This window comes from Micromys minutus, assembly GCF_963924665.1.
Source record: "Micromys minutus genome assembly, chromosome: 10".
Classification (NCBI taxonomy): Eukaryota; Metazoa; Chordata; class Mammalia; order Rodentia; family Muridae; genus Micromys; species Micromys minutus.
This window is the reverse complement of record NC_137979.1, coordinates 17,784,753-17,804,046: the sequence shown is the minus strand read 5'-3', so window position 1 is coordinate 17,804,046 and position 19,294 is coordinate 17,784,753. Positions and strand designations below refer to the sequence as shown.

The following is a 19,294-nucleotide window of genomic DNA, read 5'->3' as shown; positions in this document are numbered from 1 at the left end:
ATGCGTGTGGCTCACAGTTAGATCCCCAGCACTATATAAACATGGTGGCACATCACAGGGACATGGCATAGGTCATATTTGGCTGCCTGTAACCATTCAAAGAAGTTGATCTTTATACTTCAAAAGTATGAGGTGATAGGGTACCAGGTCTACAGAAGGACATAGCAATGGTCTGGGTGGAGAGTGGTCAAGAGCCTGGATCTAAAATGCATGGCTTGGAACTAGCAGTACAGATATTAAATGTGGTAAGGTGCAAACTTGGCAGCACTCCTCACTCTTTAACTGCCACCCCAATGAGCTTGAACATGCCTTTTCACTTCTAGAAGCTTCCATTTTGCAAATGTTATAATTTTGGGGGTGGGGGGGGAACTGATACACATGCTTCTCTCCTCCTGCAGAGACTTTGTTGAGGAGAAGTTAGGAAGCAAATACGTGATGGGAAGAGCACTCGATTTTGTAAGCTCATTGGAAGAGTCAGGACCAGCCACTCCCATGTTTTTCATCCTGTCTCCAGGGGTGGACCCACTGAAGGATGTGGAAAATCAAGGTGAGGAGAGCTTGGGTTGAAGACAAGGCTGCAGTAGCCCTGTGCGCTTTCATTCTTTGGTCTATTGCTTTGTCTTATCTACATTCAAGGTTCGCTGTGCAAAACTATCTTTGCAGGCCAGACAGAAGCCAGGATAACTGATAAAGAAAAGCTATGGAATCATGGACTAGAGAGAAGATTGGATTTCTCTTTAGCCATTCTGTTTAGTCCTGTGATTCTTGTTAAATTGATATTTGTATATAATGTGAATAAGGCATCCAATTTTGTCCTTGGATGAGTAGCTATTTGGTCTCAGGACCAGCTGTCAAAAAGATTGGATTATCTTGGAACCCTTGTCAAAGTTAAGATCATCCAGGGAAGAAAAAACCAGCACCCAAATCAGATGGCTCCCTAGAATTCCAGCTTCAGGAGCCTTGTGGTAAAATTTTAAGTCAGGAAGTGAGTCCTCCAACATTTTTTTTTTTTAATTTAAGACTCTTTCAGCTTCTTGGAATCTCTTATGTTTCCACAGAACCATTAAAATTAGCCTGTCAAGATCTGCAAAAACTAAAGAAAAGTGCATTCAGATTCCAGTGGGAATGGCTGTGGTTCCCATGTAGGTCAACCAAGGACATGCAGCCAGGTCACATGTTGCACCTTACCAATATGAAGTGCTTTAACACATAAACATGGGTCATTGTGCCGTGTACTTTTAAAATGTAGTTTATTTTGACAGTGTTGCTTAGTTTGTAGTTCACATACCTTGCATTCGTCTTGATTCCATTGTATATAAAATTTATTTTCTTAACTCTAGTTTTACTGGTAGTGAAATTTTATATGTGAACTTCTATTAGAAAAGCTGCTAAACTTATTTCTTGGTTCTAGTGTTCTTATGACTGAGATGCCTAAGATTTTCTAGATATTGGGTTCTGTATACATATAAACAGACATATACAAATACATACACACATACACATGTGCATATACATACATATGCATGTACACACACAATTTTCTAGATATAAGACTATGTCCTCTACTAGTAGAGATAATATCTTTTATAATCTTAATGCTCTTTTTTCTTTCTTTTTTTTCTTTCCTAATTGTTCTGATGAGACTTTCAGTGTCATGTTAAATAAAAGTGGCTAATTTGGATATCTTTATCTTGTTCCTAATCTTAGGAGAAGGTAGCCATTAAGCTTGGGCTTTTCTGAACAGGAAGGTCTAAAATTAAAAGTTGAATCTCCTTGCCATTTTATGCCTATTACATATTTCTCTTTCTGAGTATGTTTCAATACTTGGTATCTTTCCAGGCCTTTGTTCACTTCATCAAAGCCATATATATGATATATGTATTAAAATGTTCAGTTCTTCTATGTTATATATCATAGGTGTGTGTGTGTGTGTGTGTGTGTGTGTGTACATTCAAGTATGTGCCCATGTGAATGCATGTGTGTGTGCAGGTCAGAGGTCAACCTCAGGTGTCATTTCTCAGAAGCCATCCATCTTGATTTTTAAGACAAGGTCTTTGTGTTAGATGAGAATAGCCTTACAGGCTCACGTGCTTGAATACTTGGTCTGCAGTTGGTAGGATGATTTGAGAAGGATTAGGAGGTGTGGCCTAATTGGAGGAAGTGTGTCACTGGGGTTGGGCTTTGAAGCTTCAAAACACTTGTGCCATTCCTAGTGTGCTCTATGCTGTTCCTAGTGTGTCCTTTACCACCTATTTATCTGTGAGCTCTCAGCTGCTGTCCTGCCTTACTCCACTACCATAGACTCTGAGCCTCTAGAACTGTCACTCATTTGAACTCATTCTTTTATAGATTGTTTTGGTCAGGGTGTCTGATCACACAATAGAAAAGAAACTAATACAGCCTGTCATTGGCCTGAAGCTCACTGACTAGAGACTAGGCTGGCTGGCTAGTGAGTCGCAGGGATCCTCTGCCCTCCTACCAGTAGGATTACAAGCACATACCAACATACCTGTCTCTCTTATGTGGGTTCTAGGAATAGAACTCGGATCCTCACACTTGCATGGCAAGCACTTAATCACCTAAGCCATCTCCCCAGCCCCAAAGCAATACGTTACACATTTTAGATCATTTTTCTTGACTTCCCTCTATACATGTTTCAGCCAAGGCATATTTCAGCTATGAAGGTGTTACTTTACTTTTACATAATCAAGGACAAGTATATGGTCATTTTCCTCTGTTAATATTCATTAATTCTATATATGCCTAATCTAATGAATTCACATTTAAGCTGGAAAATAATAAATATCCCTATCCTAGTAAATAAAAAATAAAGACTCTCTTAGAAAAAGCATGTGAGTATGATGTTGGGAGTAGACATATGGACCAGTGGTGTATGTAGAAGTCAGAGGACAACTCATGGAGTGGGTGGAGTCTTAACCCACTTGGCCACCTCACTGATCTACTCCTTAAGGGTTCCTATTCCTATGTTGGGACACCATGACCAAAAGAAACTTTGGGAGGAAAAGGTTGGTTTGGCTTGCTCTTCCATACCATGGTTAATCATCAAAGGCAGTGAGAGCAGGATCCTGGAGGCAGGAGCTGAAGCAGAGGCTGTGGAGGAATGCTGTTTGCTGGCTTGTTCTTTTCTCAATTAAAGTTTCACCTTCCAAAATACTCTAGCTTGCATCCAGTTAACCTAAAAATTAGCCAGCACACCTACTTTCTCTATTTGTTCAATGTCATATCTAGCTATCCTCAGAAGAACTTTTTTAGAAAGTGTTCAAGTCATGTAAAGTTCCACTTTGTTTCATATGTAAATGAAGATTTTCTTGGAGATAGTCCAGTTTTTCTTTTTTAGAGTTGCAAATTCCCTTGAGAAAATAAATAAATATTATTTATAATTATCACTAGCTTCTTACTCATTCTATGTATTAAAAGGTGTTTTCATTTTACTCTAGAAAGACATTCTTATTAGAAGCATTAGCATCCCATTACAATATGAATGAATTCTATTTTAGCTTTATAGAAAGCTGATATTCCTGGGTTTATTTTCTTCTCATTTAATCATATAAATATATTTATTTATATAAATTGTATAGAATTCATTTATACTGTAATAGGATGGCAATAACTCTAGTAAGAATGCCTTCTAGAATTAAGAAAGAGAATGCCTTTGCAAACATAGAATAAGTAAGAAGCTAGATGAATATAGATAATTATAGATATGGATAGGTAAATATGGATATATGTATATATCTATATACATATATATAGATAGATACCGAGAGATAGAGATACCATTTATTTCCTTTTTTCCATCTTCATTTTGGTAGTACACAAATTCAGAAATGAATCCTAAGAAGGAAGATTTCTAGACCCTTGTTTGACTCCAAATTAGTTGAATAGTTTTTCTGGGTACAAAATGATCTCTACTTAGACCTTTGGCTACACGGCTCTGTTGTGCTCTAGAAGCCAGTTTTGCTTGTGAGTGAGCATATGTCACGTTTCTTTGTTGGTGACCCATTTCTATGTCCCAGGTACACTGAGATCGCCTGCTTTGTGTTCTGCTATTTTATGAGCTTTGTTTCCCTGCAAATCCTTTCCATTTAGCTGCTCAGACTGTTCAAGAAAGGGTCACACCTTCCTTTAGCTTTACTCTTTTGCTGTTGCTAAATGCCATTAGTTACCAAAAAGGAGTCATTTTAAAATAGCCTTTCCCCTGCCCTATCAAATTGCCTATCAAATTGTTTCGATTTTTGTTTGGATTGTGCTGAATAGCAACAGTCTCTCACCTGGATTATCAAGATCACCTCCTGACTCCTATCTGCCCTCCTCCCCCTGAAATCCTTTGCTACTCTGTGACCAGAGTTCCCTTGCTAAATCTCAGATCCTGTAATGTCACCTGCCCCCTAAAGCTTTCTTGTGGACTCTCATCATTCTAAAGGTTAAGTCAAATATCCTTCACATGATGTATGCAGCCTACAGGGTCTGGCCTCTCCTCCAGTCTTGGATCTTACCTGTACCAGACTCTCTCTTTTAGATTCCTGGCCAGATTTTGGACATTTCAGCAAATGGCTCCTTTCATCTGAAATATTACTCATCCTGCAAAGATCAGTCTGACCTCATCACTACATGACCACTTGGCTCCCCATTACATATCCTCATGGCACTGGGCATATTAGTGACACAGAACTTAATACAGTCTGAATTTATTACCCTTTCATTGCTGGATTTTACATTTGCGCGCCTGCCTGTTGCTAAGATCCTTGAGATCAGACACCATGTCATCTCTGTCCTCATCTTACCAGAGTCTCATGATATGACTAGCACAGAGTGTGCTCAGTAAATATTTGTTAAATAAATCACTGAATGAGTATCATAAGGCATTCATCAAAACTATGGTATTCCTGTATTTCACATGTTTATGTGTTCCTTCTATCCTCTTTCCCATGTTTAGGGAGCCTGTGTTCCCTCTATCTACTTCCCTGTGTTTACAGAGCCTGTGTTCCCTCTATCTACTTCCCTGTGTTTACAGAGCCTGTGTTCCTTCCATCCACTTCCCCGTATTTACAGAGCCTGTGTTACTTCTATCCACCCAGGGCTTTGTTGCCGTTGGATGAATACATTGTTTCCTCATCCTCACTCACCAGTCTCCCTTCAAAAGCTTCCATATTCTCCATTCGTGAGCAATTCTGTTCTTGGCCAATTGACCTCCATTTATTCCACCATGCCCCTTGAAGCTCCCTGTGCACTCAGGCGCGGCCCCGCCCTGATCTACCTTGTCTCCACATTGTCTCAGCCTTGCCCTTGGCTTCATTTGAATTCGTACTTATAGAAGTGTATTGTTGCTCATCAACAGGAGACCACTTATGCACCTGTGCCCTCGCTCCTCTTACCTCCCTCCCTGACTTCTTGGTGGTTTGATTTATTTCCTAGTTTGCCCATTTAGACATAGATTCTGGGAGAATACATATTTCCCCTTTCTTGACTCTAACCGGTTTGCCTGATGAGCCCCAGTTCTCACTTGGAATCCACAGAGATGACGCAAGTGGTTTCCCCAACCACCCTTAGTCCCGGCATATTACGCGCTATCTCCTTGCTTCTTGTTGCAGTAGCATAGCATGTAGTTCATCATATCCCTCTGCTTAGACTCCTAAAATATTAGTATTCCCTTCACCTCCTCAGGACACAGAGCTTAACCCATTTGTTGCTTTCCCCCTTTGTTTTACCATGGCAGTTGTTATCCTGATAGGCTTTAAAAAAATTTTTTTTTTTAAATTTTAAAATTGAGACAAAAGATTTGGTTTCTTGTCTTCGTCCACCCCTCTGCTGAAATTCATGTACCCTCATACTGACAGAGAGGAGTCTGCCTGACAGACACGATCCTTAGCTTATCTCCCATACTTGGCCACGAGTCTATACTTGGTACTTTGCTGCACTCGAAACCCTCCAGGCTGCCTCATCCTGAACACTGTGAGACGGGAGAGAAAAAAAGAGAACTGGAGAAATGAGGAAGAAGAGGAAGAGGGGAGGGGAGGAGGAAAAAAAGGAGGAGGGAAGGGGAGGAGGAGGATGGAGGAATAAGAGGACAAATAGCAGGATGGGAAGAAGGACTAGGAGGAGGGGAGAACTGGATTCACACTTCTTGGGCTCTGAACGTGGACTCTGCCACCCCCACTGCGCATGTCTCTCCTCGAGTACTGGGATTAATCCCTCAACGGCGCTTTGATTTCGCTGATGCCTCTCTCTTTTCTCACCACTTTCTTTGCACATTTATTTTTTTCGTCTTTTCCTCTTGTTTTCTATCACCTAACATGCCTCCCTAGCTCCAGAGATGAAATGAACTCTGTGATGTGAAAAGACTTTGAAAAGCTCAAAGCAAAGCAGGGTGCGCAGCACAATGGGGCGGGAGAGGCAGTTTCCGTTCTCAGGCGGCGCGGCGTGCTCCTCACTTGAACTGTCATGTCTTTCAAAGCCAGCTTCATCTTCATCCTCACACAGGCCCCTTCTCTGCTCTTTCTCTCACACGTCCATAGCATAAGCATGCTTGGTCCCCTTTCTTCTTTGTCCAAGAATTTGGCTTTGAGAAAATGAATTCAGCGGCTTCTATTTTGTGATCAGAAAGGAGCTATCTATCTCACCTTTGGCTTCTTCTTGTGTGTTCAGAATGACAAGTTCCCATAAGTTAAGGTAAGCCGCCGCCACAGATGAGTTCGAAGATGAAGGTTTCACCCTTTGCAGCCAGATTATCAATATGTTGCTTAGGCCTCCTGTCCATGTTCCTGGCCCCATTCTTTCTGTCGAAGGCAGTGCCGAGTGGGCTGGACTGGTCTCTAGGGGGCAGTGGGAGGACTGATGGAGTATGGTTTTTGTGAGGGCAAGAAAATTCCTGAGTCCATGTGCCAGAGAGCAGGAGGATGAAGAGAAAAAAGCTGGAGATACAAAAAGACAGTATATAAAGAACAGACTAATGGGGAGTAGGAGGGGCGCCCCTTCTATTAAGAGGGGGAGTTACTAAGGGGAGATAGAATGGCAACCAACTGAAGGGGTTCTTTCCATGGGAGGCATAGGAGAAAGTGGAACATTTGGCTAACAACAGGCTTAAACCCCGAGAGGAGTACTGACATGGTTAACATCAGGATACAGGTAAAAGCTTTCCCAGTAGCTCTGAGGCTGAGGGTCATGAGCTTGTGGTATCACCAGTTCACTTAGAGGCATCATTTGATTTTTTCTCTTGTGCTAATGTTTGGGTTCACACAGCCCTAAGTTGTCTAAAGGTCCCATAAGGAAGGCATAGAAGGAAGCCGCGGAGATGAAGATTTCATAAGATCACGGTTCAAATTCAGCATCATTGGATCTGTATTAAACTAAGTCACAATGGGAAAGGTGAAGATTAGAAAGAGATGGAGGGCCCAGTAACCTGGACATTTGATTGAAGTCAGGAGGAGAGGGAATCAAAGTGAACCTGGGAGTCAGCTGTGGTTGTCTTGAGGCAACATATACATAGTGGCCCACGCCTTTAATCCTAGTAGAGGCAGGGGGATTTCTGAGTTAAGGTCAGCCTGGTCAACAGAGTGAGTACCAACCAGGGCAGCCCCCCAAGGCTACACAGAAAACCTGTCTTGGGTCAGGGGCCAAGGGCAGAGAATACTAGCTGAACCATGCAACAGTTCTCAGTGATGGGAACTCCCTGGGTGCAGCCCTTGGGAGGGGTAGCAGCAATGGTGATAAGGTAAGTTCTCTAAGGTTGAAGAAAACAAGGAGGCACGAAGGCAAACATCAGCCAACTTGTCCACGATAGCATGGAAGATAACGACGGAACAGGGACCAGGTCAAGCACCTCACAAAAGTTAATCTCACCAGGGAGCTGAGAGCAAGCACAGAACACAAAAAAAGTAATAGCCAAAAAACACACGTAGCAAGTAGCCAGAGAATTGTAGAAAAGCATCCCCTTGTCTCAGAACACCATCAGTACATAACACATAAGAGTGGGCTGCTGGAGCTGTGGCATCCTCATAGAGACTGGAGGGAGATGAAGGCTACGGTATTGGAGGTGACACGGCCATCAAGAGAGGCACATAGGTCAGAAATAGGAAAGTAGGTCACGCCCAGTAAGGTAAGAGCGAGGAAGCTGTACCACAAATCAATGTGAGTGTGAACCCCAAAACACATCGATACCTTGGGGAACTTGCTCATGCCCTCCACGGTATAGATGAGCCTCACCGCTGCAAGGACTCCACAAGTTCACCTCGCACACACCACAAGGCTCATGTCTCAGAGTCCTAGCCATCTTAGTACTGAATCAACAGAGCCCCATCAATTGTCCCCCTTCCTACCATGTACAAGATTCATCTCTTTCGTGTCAGCCTGGATTAACACAGATTGATCCGAGCTGGCTCGGCAGGGCCCGGCTTTGCTACACCAAGACCCCTCCAGTCTGTAGTTTTCCAACTAATCTTTATTAAGCACCTCTTTCGCTATATCCTTCTCCAGCAAATAAAGGAAATAAATAGGCTCCTTTGTGAGCAAAACGTCATGGAAAGCCATCGAATAATCCCCATACCCGTTATCCTGGTGTTTGCTCTGTACTTAGCTGCTTATCTCCCCGGCTCTAAAGCTGACATCAAATGCTTGTGAGCTAGGATTTATCGAGTTTAATAAAGGTATTTCTTGGGTTCATCGCAGTCTAATCTATAATAACTATTTCTCAATATAAAAAGTCATCATCCTACTTGTATAAGGTTGAAGAAGGATACACAGACATTTTAGTATTTAAAAGAAATATCTAATATTTATCATTTTCTTTTCAAAACTTTCTCACATGAGTTATCAAATTATATCTGCAATTTTAGTTCTTCTGAAAATAAATTTTTGTACAGACTCATATTACTTTTCTCCTTTTTAACTTATCTTCTCTCTAATCTATTTTGCCTTTCCAGAAAAAAAAAAAAGTTCAATGATTCCTTCACGATATTACACCGCTTTGTGATCCTTTTATATAAAGAATGGTATACACCTTTCCCAAACTTTATTGAGTTGTGCTAACAGCTAATGCATAAAGAGAATTGTTCTTCTATATTAACGTCATTTTTTAGGTTCTGTTTTCTTTGGGCTTGAAGAGCAACTCCATGGCATTGGCCCCGCCTCTGTGGTGTGTCTATGATATTTTGTTATTGCCGTTGCTGTTGTTATATCTTGTTTCTTACATACTAACAGCACAATATAACATTCACACCTACCCCGTTCTATTTCTGTGTCTTTCTTCTCTCCACTTTCCCGGAACAACGCTTCTCATGGGTTGTGACTAGTAGAGGGGGAGACTGATAGAGGAGGAACCAGGACTGACTATATACTGCTCACACCTTCCTGGGAAGTCCCAAAGAAGACTGAATATACTCAGAAGACACAGAGATCCAGAAGAGACTGTACCCATGTGACCACCCTTTATGCTTTTATATCAGCACTTTGTAGTTAGTGGGTCAATGTTCGTCAAGTAAGGAACTTGTAAGGGAACACCAACAATCCCACATCATTCTTGAGGGTTAGCTTAAGAAGCAGGGAAGGGGTGATTTGGATGTGGACAAGTGTTCCCTTCTTCCTGGGATTGCACATCTGAAAGATTTAGTCTCCTCTGATGAGGGGAAACTGTCATTCTTGAGGATGAGTCCAAGCATGCCTAGATTTGAGGGATGATAAACAGGGGCACATCAGAACAGATGATTAGACTCAAAAAGTGATACTAAGTTCCATGCTTATTTTAGGAAAGAAACTCGGCTATACATTCAACAACCGGAACTTCCACAACGTGTCTCTAGGGCAAGGACAAGAGGTAGTTGCTGAGGCTGCATTGGACCTGGCTGCTAAGAAAGGTCACTGGGTGATTCTGCAGGTACAGTCCCTCTGCCCAGATCGGAACAGTCTTACCTTCTTGCCTCTTCAGGCTGTATCCCAGAGACTCCGGGTTTCCTACGCCCTCCGACTCTTACCCACCTTACCCTCCATGCCTTGACTTCCTACTCTGCTCTAACCCTCCTCAGTCTCACATCCTCTTCCCAAAGCCTCCTCTAATAACTCTTCCCCACACCCATTGTCTCCAAAGAGTTCTGAGTTCCACGCAGAAAAAGGAAATAGACTCCACTCTGATTACTTGCTCAAGAAATTAGCATTTGATTAAGGTGATAGCAGCTGGACACTTTTAACTGCTGATCTCTTCCATGAATGTCATGGGGCACTTTCCTGCTGTGTTTTATGGTCTGAGTCACCTACCCATAAGACTAAAACTTAGCCTCTCCATTGGGAGCTTATGCTGGCAGCTGGAAATAAGGTATCCTACTACCATGATTCCATGCAACAAGAGTGGGGACAGGGACTGTCTTTCATTCTTCTATCAAAGGCTGTTCCCCATGCAGCTTATTTGGAAGCTGTAGCTGAGTCAGAACAGCAGGCTTTTTATCCCTTTCCCTTAAAGCACTCTGCAGTCAGTCCTATGGAGACTGATTTGTCAGGACATGTTCTTGCCAAATTTCCACAGAGAAAATGATGTTTCTTATTTACCTTTACCATCAAGATCACTGCCTTAAACTGTTCACCAAAACCTATGGGGTAGGAGGTGGAGAGATGATTAAGTGGTTAAGAGTGTTCACAGTTCATTCCGTGGACCACAGCTCCATTCTTATATGAATACATATTCTCTCTTTCCCCCACCACACACATAAAAATAAAGTCAGTTTTGAAAGCCTACTGGGTGTAGGAGAGTAACCAGAGAGTGATAGGGATAGTACATATCATTAAAGAACATCACATGCATTTGTACAACCCTGTTGGGTGACAGAATTCATGAGGAAACTAAAGAAAGACTAGCCGCAAAAGCCAGTCATCCACCCATCCTGATTTCATTACCAAGAACTTCATCAATCCCCTGATTACTCATTCCCCCACATCTTGCTACTGACTTCTCCTTAATTATACTTTTATTTATGGGGAGCCCGGCAGCTGAAAGATCTGCCATTCCCTGAAACTCCTTTTTCGGGAGCAGTAGGAATCCCAAGAGAAACAGCAACAACATCTGGAGTCCCTGCTTCCTCCATGTGCTGGTAGATACAGTCCCCAAGTCTGCAGATTTATCTGCCAGGAGACCCCCTCCTGGCCACTGGAGAAAAAAGGAACCGAGCCTCCCGGTATAGTGATCAGAGTCCGTTTCTGAAACTTTGGTCCTGCTTCCAACAGTGCTCCTCAGACATGGAGATGAATCTCCTTCCTTGGCACCCACTGGGTACCCAGTAACCCCACATCACATGTTGATGTGATTTCTGAGCTCCAAGTCTGAGTTCAAACCCCCGCCCCTTTAGTTCTTGGTGACAGCATCCCTAAGGGAAACAGTTTCTCTGGATAAGTTTCTACCTAAAGGCTTTGCTTTTCCTCTCAAGTGAAACATTGTGGGCATTGACTACATGTGACATGTTTGAACTGCAGAGATGGGGTGGAAGAGAGGAGCCTCTCAAAACGTATATTTCTCTGAGACTCCTGGACACTCAGGCTTTAATATTTATCTGGTGCTGCCGAGCATGGTGGCAGCCCCGTGCAACCCCAGTAGGCAGGAGGAGTTTGAGTTTGAGTCTCGCCTGAGCTACCTATCAGGTTCCAGGCAAGCATAGACTATATAGTAAGAACCTGTCTCTGTGTTCCACCCCAACCAAAGTTCCTTGAAAGGGGAAAAACAACAGTGAAATTATCCTTCTTTAAATTGTGTACATGGAACAGTATGAACCCCTTCGAGAAGAGTTCGGCATCAATGATCGAGTGCTTCTGAGAGCTTTGGCCACTGAACTCTTTTCCAGTCGCTGTTCTTCTACTGGACCTAACAACTGTGCCATCTCACGTCACCCTGGGAAAGCTGTTTAAGGTTGCAGCCAAGAACAGCCAGTCATTTTTGCCAGGAGTACTGGCTTCTTAGGACCTGAGACCCAGGCAAGGATCAGGAGGTCTCATAGCTGATAGCTGTAGGTTGAGTTTCCCCAGTTCTGGAAGTCCTTGAATACCCCCACCCCAGTGTTCTTTCCACAGAAAGCAGGTCTTTCTCCCAGCCCTACCCTGCTCTCTCCACGAGGCCTTAGGGCCTTGTAGCACCTACAGAATTGCTCACTGCTGGCTTTTGCTTATGTTGCCACCTAACAGGAACCTGGGCTCTCCAGAAAGCCCATTGAACTCTGATTCAGTCATGTGGCTCTAAATGAACTCCTTCACAGGTTCTCATGTCACCATCTGCTACTAACTGTCATAAAAAGCCCTTTTTTTAAAGAAAAAAGTTTTGTTTATTTAATGTATGTGAGTACACTGTTTCAGACACACCAGAAGAGGGTATCAGTTCGTGTGGTTGTGGGGAATCGAACTCAGGAACTCTGGAAGAGCAGTCGGTGCTCTTAACCACTGAGCCACCTCTCCAGCTCATTCAGATTCATCGCCAACAGGTCTTTGGAGTAGCTATGAAGTGTGGCGAACATGAATCATTAACTTCTCTTTCTATAGAAGCAAAAGGAGCAGAGGCCACAAGAGTGTGGTCCTTGTGCTCTGCTCAGTGTTGAACTGTGTATTTAAGGCTCTGCAAGCCTACTTGCTCAAATATTGATTGAGGAGCCTTTATCTGTTCATCATAATGAAATATATTGCCATGAAGCCACAGGACCTACTTATGAAGAGAAAGGTGCTGTCTCCAAATGAGTTTGAAGAAATCAGATTTTGGACCAAAAGACAGACTCTAAAGCTAGACAGAGAGACCCGTGATGAGAGAGACCTTTGTGGACCATGACAGCAGTGTCTCCCTGTGTCATAGGGAGATCATTTTGGTGGCAATTAGAGTTGTTTGGTGAACAGAATGCTGGGTAGAGAGAGTTTGAGTCTTTACCTCTCAAACTTGAACACCTATTCACTGTACTAGCAGGTCCCATTAAAATGTGCTGAGTCAGTAAGTCTGAGTGGGGCCTGAGATTCTTCTCCCAGGTACCGCAGCCATGTTCATCCCTTCTAGATCCGAAGGGTTCAAATTATCCAGGCAGTAGAGAATTAGACTTAAAATGTAATTGCATTTTAGACTCAAAGTATAGTCACTGTAACCACACTAAGGTACCATCCAGGAGGCTCTAGAAAATACAAATAGCCACCCTCTTGCTGTTGAATCAGGAGCTGCAAGGAGGGTCCAGAAATTTGTGCTTTAAGCCATCCTCCCGGGAATTCGCAGGCAGTAGAGTCTGAGAACACAAATGTTATATTTATGACTATCAAAGGACAGAGTTGAATTACATAATGCTGGAGAAGGGGGCCACCATTACTGGGTAACTCTATGCTACTAAAGGCTATGAGTTACCTGGCAATCCAGGTCTAAATAACTCTACTGAATACTTTAATATGTATGTTATAGGTCAAGGGTACAGCTAAGTAATAAGGTACTTGCCTGGTATGCATGCGATCTATGCCCAGTCCCTAGCACCACCAAAAGCAATAACTGTACAGGCAAAGGTGGTTAAGGATTACACTGTATCTATTTTATTGCCTTTTATTTTAATTGCTGAAAGTTAAATCCAAACAATGGCAGCTCCAATAGTCATGCTAACACCCCTAGACACAAAAACTATAGATAACTGAGCGCTGCTGAGAGAGAAACAGTCTTCTCCAGGGACAAGCCTCCCATAGCAAGTGGTCAGCTTTGAAGTCACATACACACAAATAACAGTAGACAGACTCAGCAGGCTACCTTTACATATGTATGCATTTGTATATGTTCATGTGTGCATAAGAAGAATAATCATAAAGAAAGACTTGAGAGCCAGTATGGGATTGAGCAGAGGAAAGGGAAGGGGGAAATGATGTAATTATATATAGAGAAAGTTTTTAAATTATCAAAAAATGAAAATAATGAAAGGCATGGTGTCCTCTCTAGCTGCCCACCTGATAACTGTTCACTGCTAATAGATATAAACACATGTCTACTTGGGGGTCTTTCCTTCCCAACAGAACATCCACCTGGTAGCCAAGTGGCTCAGCACCCTGGAGAAGAAACTGGAGGAGCTCAGCAAGGAAAGTCACCCAGACTTCCGGGTCTTCATCAGCGCTGAGCCTGCACCCTCCCCTGAGGGCCACATCATTCCCCAGGGCATTCTGGAAAACTCCATTAAGATCACCAATGAGCCCCCCACAGGCATGCATGCCAACTTACACAAAGCCCTGGACAACTTCACTCAGGTACTGCCTGGGAGGGAAGGGGTGAGGAATACCCTACCCAACAAAAGGCCAGTTCAAATCCAGTAGGAGAAACATGTGCCAGGAGCTATCATCAGCACTGACTAATGTGGGCAACTGTGCACCTTCTCATTTTCTAGGTGTATCTCAAGGAGATGAAGGCAGGGACTTTCTTTAGCAAGAAGGTGAAATCTCATGCAAGTCCGTTAACTAATATTGCAAAATGGAAAAGGGAAAGTTGTTCCGCTTCTCGATGATCTGAAAACACACACTCATTGGCTAAATGCCCCCTCTTCAAGTGGGAGGAGGATGCGCTCATTCAGCTCTTAGCACCGGCTAGCCGCACCTAAAGGATCGACTAGTCTAGATGCTGGGGAGTAGGAAGCTGGGTTTGGGCTGTGTGCAAATGTTCCAGTAATAAAGTATGGCCTCTGAATTGGGGGCGGTGCCTAGGGACTTGATGAAAAGGCAAATCCTCGGGTTCTACTCTGGAAAACAAGGTTCCCAGTAAGAGTACTGTGTCTAGAGAGAATGAGAATATCAAGGCTCAGGTCTCAGGGACGTTTCCACAATTCCCATTACTTGTAATCTAAGACTCGAGCTGTGGAGGATTTATTTAAAGCCCAGTCCATGGGGAGATAATAGTAATAAATACACATTTATGACAAAAGTAGAAGAAAGACAGAGAAAGGGAGGACAATGACGAAAGGGAAAGAAATGGGGGAGAACAGGACAAGAGAGGATAAGAGAAGAATAGAGATGAAAGAATCCCTGTTTTCTATCATATTTGATATGTGTGTGTTTGTGTGCATGTGCCTGTGCATGTGTAACATGTGTGTGTGTGTGTGTGTGTGTGACATGAAAGCAGAGGAAAGACAGGGCCCTGTGAAGAGGGAAGAAGAAGAAGGCAGTGGAACAGGAGAATATGAGAAAATACAATGTTATATACACAGGAAAGTGTCATAATAAAACCCATTATTTTGTTTGCTAATGAAAAAAGGTTAATTAAAAAAAAAAAACTCCAAAGCCAAGCCCATAGATAGCTGAACCCTTTATGTCTGCAGCACAGGCCTCTCCATCTAGTCTGAAAAGTATCATTTCTCATGGTCTTTCCCTAGGGAAGGGAATAATAGGAAGATACGGCCAAGGGTCCATCTTAAAGCCTCAGTGAGTTTTATTAGTATTTATAGAGATGCCTCAGAAGAGTCTTTCTCTCTGATGTCACCAGCAAGTCTCTTTTCCAGGCATGCTAACATGCACATTAAATCCTGGAATTTTTAAGTGAGCCATGCCACACAGTGAACCAAACCCACCACAGCTCCCAGGGACTAAAACACCAACCAATGAGTTTGCATGGAGAGACCCATGGCCCCAGGTGCACATGCAGCACAGGATAGCATTCTCTGACATCAATGGGAGGAGAGGTCCAGTGAAGGCCCGTTTCCCCAGTGTAGAGAAATGCCAAGGTGCAGAAGTGGGAGAGGGTGTTTGGGAGAGGGAACACCTTCATGGAGGCAATGGGAGGGGGAGGAGGGATGGAATGGGGGTAGAGATAACATCTGAAATGTAAATACAGAGAATATCCAATAAAAATTTTTAAAAATTAAAATTATTATGATAAAAAAAGAAATAAAAATTGGATTGCTTTGCCACTGCTCAAAGCCGGGGGAAGCAAGCCATTTAGTAACATTCCCCCATGGCCTCTGCATCAGCTCCTGCTTGAGTTCCAGTCCTGACTTTCTTTGGTGATGAACAGCAATGAGAACACTGTAAGTTGAATCAACCCTTTCCTCCCCAGCTTGCTTCTTGGTCATGATGTTTAGTTCAAGAATAGAAACCCTAAGACAATAGGGTACTTGCCTCTCTTGAGCAAGGCTCTGGCTTCAATCCCCAGTGCTAGGAAGGACAGGGATGGGGGTTGGGAGAGAAGAAAGGAAACGGTAATAGGAATTGGAGACAAAGAAAGCATTAGAATGTGCTTAGCTGGCTCTAGACCCAAGGCCCCACCTGTGAACCATTCTCAGCTGTCCTGCCTTGAGGACCTTGGACAGTTGGGAGGTGGTGGATCCTCACCTGCTGTTCCCCCTTATATGATCAGCTGGAACCACACCGGGTTTCCTCTTCAGAGCCAGGCAGTAGGCCATTATCCCTGGGCTTTTCTCCCTGCACTCTGATGACCAGTCTTGAATGGTGACAAGAATGAAGGTGAAGAGATAGTCTCTCTTCCTGCTTATGCTGTCCCTGCCTCAAAAGGTTCGCTCACTATTTGTAGCCACCGAAAGAGACTCATTCTGAGGACAGATCCCTGAGGCTGTTCATTGTTTACAGCAGAGGGCTGTGTAAACTCACCCTGCTCCACAAGAAACCCATTTTAACCATGGGAGGGATAAATTCCACGGCCCCCCCTTTTCACCCCCTGCTTCCCTGATAGTTACATTATCTGGAGGTGGTGGTTTGACTCTGACATTTATGTGAATGTATCACTGTCAGCCAATCTTGGCAATAAAGGGATTCATGCTGAAAGGCATTTCCCCCACAGAATCTTTCTTTTCCAGATGTGTAAGAAGTAACAAAGTTTACGGAGAATCGTTCTATCTAGAAAGCGGTTGTTAAAGTTTCACAAGGCAATATCTAACCTTCCATACCACTTCTGAGCCAGTAAGAACACCAGCCAAAGAGACACCGAGTGTTCAGGGAGCGTGTCTTCATGGGAATGTCAGCACTACCAGAAGCTCCCACAGTCTGGTTTCCCCTATGACCTCTGCCCTGTATGAACACAGCCTACAGTGGCTCCTAGAACAGCATCAGGGCTGAACAAATTCAGCGGTGGAACCTTCCAAGCATCTTCCTGGGCTCTGGCTGCCCACATCTTGCTCCAAAAGGAACAGAAAGAATCTCGCTCAGAGAAACTGGTTTTATTTTTGTTCCTCTTTTACTTTGAGGGATCCAGAGACTGCCTCCCCCCTATCTCTTTAAAATGCAGGCTTACCCTTGTCGCCCATCACCAGCACCCTCCTTGAGGTCCACCAAAGGGACACCGCGCTGACTTCCTCTGAACCAGCGCCTGCTTCCTTCATTCCTTCTACCAGTTGATTCTTCCCTTTGCCATGGGCTCCATATCTGCCGTCCATACGCTCTGCAGTCCCACCCCCTCCGTACTGTTTGCTCAGCCTCATGTTGAATCATTCCTTCCCAGAAGGTGGGGCAGGGGAGCTCATGGATTCCCATCCCCTCTCTCCTTCCAGTAGCTTTGCAGTACAGAAGCCAAGGGTTCCTTATTCCATAGAGAGAAGAGCACATTCTTATTCCATGATGGGCAGGAATGGAGGTCGTAAGGGTCCCCACCTACATGGGGCACGGTGACACTGACAGAATAAACAAGACATTCATAACCACAGACCCTCTGCTGCTCTCACATTAGCTATGCCCAGGTACCTAAATAGTCAATCTGTTAAATCTAGACACTGTTAATGATGTTTCTCTTCCAGGACACTCTGGAGATGTGTTCCCGGGAGACGGAGTTCAAGACCATCCTCTTTGCTTTGTGTTATTTTCATGCGGTGGTTGCGGAGAGACGAAAGTTCGGACCACAGGGATGGAATCGGTCCTACCCGTTTAACACTGGGGACCTCACCATCTCTGTGAATGTGCTATACAATTTCCTGGAGGCTAACACAAAGGTGAAATGCAGGGGTGTGGCTGCAGGTCTTTATGATATGGGTTTCCTATACACAAGGGTTTTGTGTTATGAGGAAGGTCTAAGACTTCACACAGAAGAGATAAGGAAGTTCCAAGCCAAGAACCAGCCTGAGGCTAAGGAATCTAAACTGTCAGCCCCATGAGAATTTATCCAGAGACCCATCAGACTGATTATATATGCTTACACCACAGCACGGATTTGCGGCTTGACAAGAAGAGACCTAAGTTCCCTACCCAAGTTGATCAGGCAAAGGAGTGGGGCTTTCATTAGTTCACACAGCTCCTCCTGTGAATATGGTTCTGCCAGGGCTGGAGAAAAGGCCAAATCCAAACTGTAGCCAGCCAGCCTCAGCTTTGTCAGACCCATTTCAGAGAAAGTACTAACAAAGTCTCTGTCGAAAGGGATGCATGTCCCATCAAGGCTCCTTTTGTCTGAAGCATCAGCAAGGGCACCATAGGGTCCCATGCCATGCGAGGGTCCCATGCCATGCGAGAAGTCCTGCCTAACAAGAAGTCCCTGAGTCCGAGGGAGCCCAGCCCCATAGCTTCACCCCCTGTGTTGGTTGTCTTGTCTCAAATGGCTTCCCTTTTGAGACCCCTTGTCTCAAATGGCTTCTGTCCCTAACTCTTACTCTAGCTATCTTCTATCGTATAATCTATTTACTCTGAGCTTTCCAAGGGGACAGCTGATCCTGTTACTAATGGAAAAAATAATGTAAGAGAGGTCATGGCCCTCACATCCTCCATCGACATTTATTGCTTATGTGACAGGCTCAAGAAAACCTGATGCACACTTAATACTGCCAGGTTCTGGGGACACCAAGTTTAAAGGGGCATCACTTTTAATCTCAAGAAGCATCCAGCACCATAGCCTGTGGGGAAACCATCCTTTCTTGTTCTCTCACTGTGACTCAGGTACCCTATGACGACTTGCGTTACCTGTTTGGTGAGATTATGTACGGTGGCCATATCACAGATGACTGGGACAGGAGACTCTGCAGAACCTATTTAGAGGAATTCATTAGGCCGGAAATGCTAGAAGGAGAGCTGTCCCTGGCTCCAGGGTTCCCACTCCCAGGCAACATGGACTACATTGGTTATCATCAGGTAAGGCACAGCTGGGCTTGTGGCAATATGGCAGTCATGGAAGCAGGGAGAATTCCTCCTGTCTGGCTCACGCTGGGAACTAGGGAAGGATGCCCTGAGAGCTAAGTCTGAGTCTATTTCAACCTCACTCTCTGCCCCAAGATTACGATCAACCCAAGAGGCTAAGGATTTCCAGCCAAATTAAAGACAAAATTGAGCTTGGAGATCTTTGTAACCTTGATGTTTGACTCCATAGTTCTACTTGTCAATCTTCCCC

General features: G+C 43.9%; 1 protein-coding gene across 2 annotated transcripts in view; it reads left to right on the top strand.

Moving 5' to 3' along the window:
* The window catches only part of DNAH9 (dynein axonemal heavy chain 9), a gene marked incomplete at both ends in the record, with an annotated part of 315,299 nt that overhangs the window by 278,722 nt on the left and 17,283 nt on the right, over positions 1-19,294 (top strand). For both annotated transcript variants that reach the window (XM_080922531.1, XM_080922532.1), the window contains 5 exons: positions 399-547; positions 9,762-9,889; positions 14,008-14,235; positions 17,721-17,912; positions 18,847-19,038. In XM_080922531.1, the coding sequence (XP_080778657.1) occupies positions 399-547; positions 9,762-9,889; positions 14,008-14,235; positions 17,721-17,912; positions 18,847-19,038 (889 nt within the window). The remainder of the gene's footprint in view (positions 1-398; positions 548-9,761; positions 9,890-14,007; positions 14,236-17,720; positions 17,913-18,846; positions 19,039-19,294) is intronic.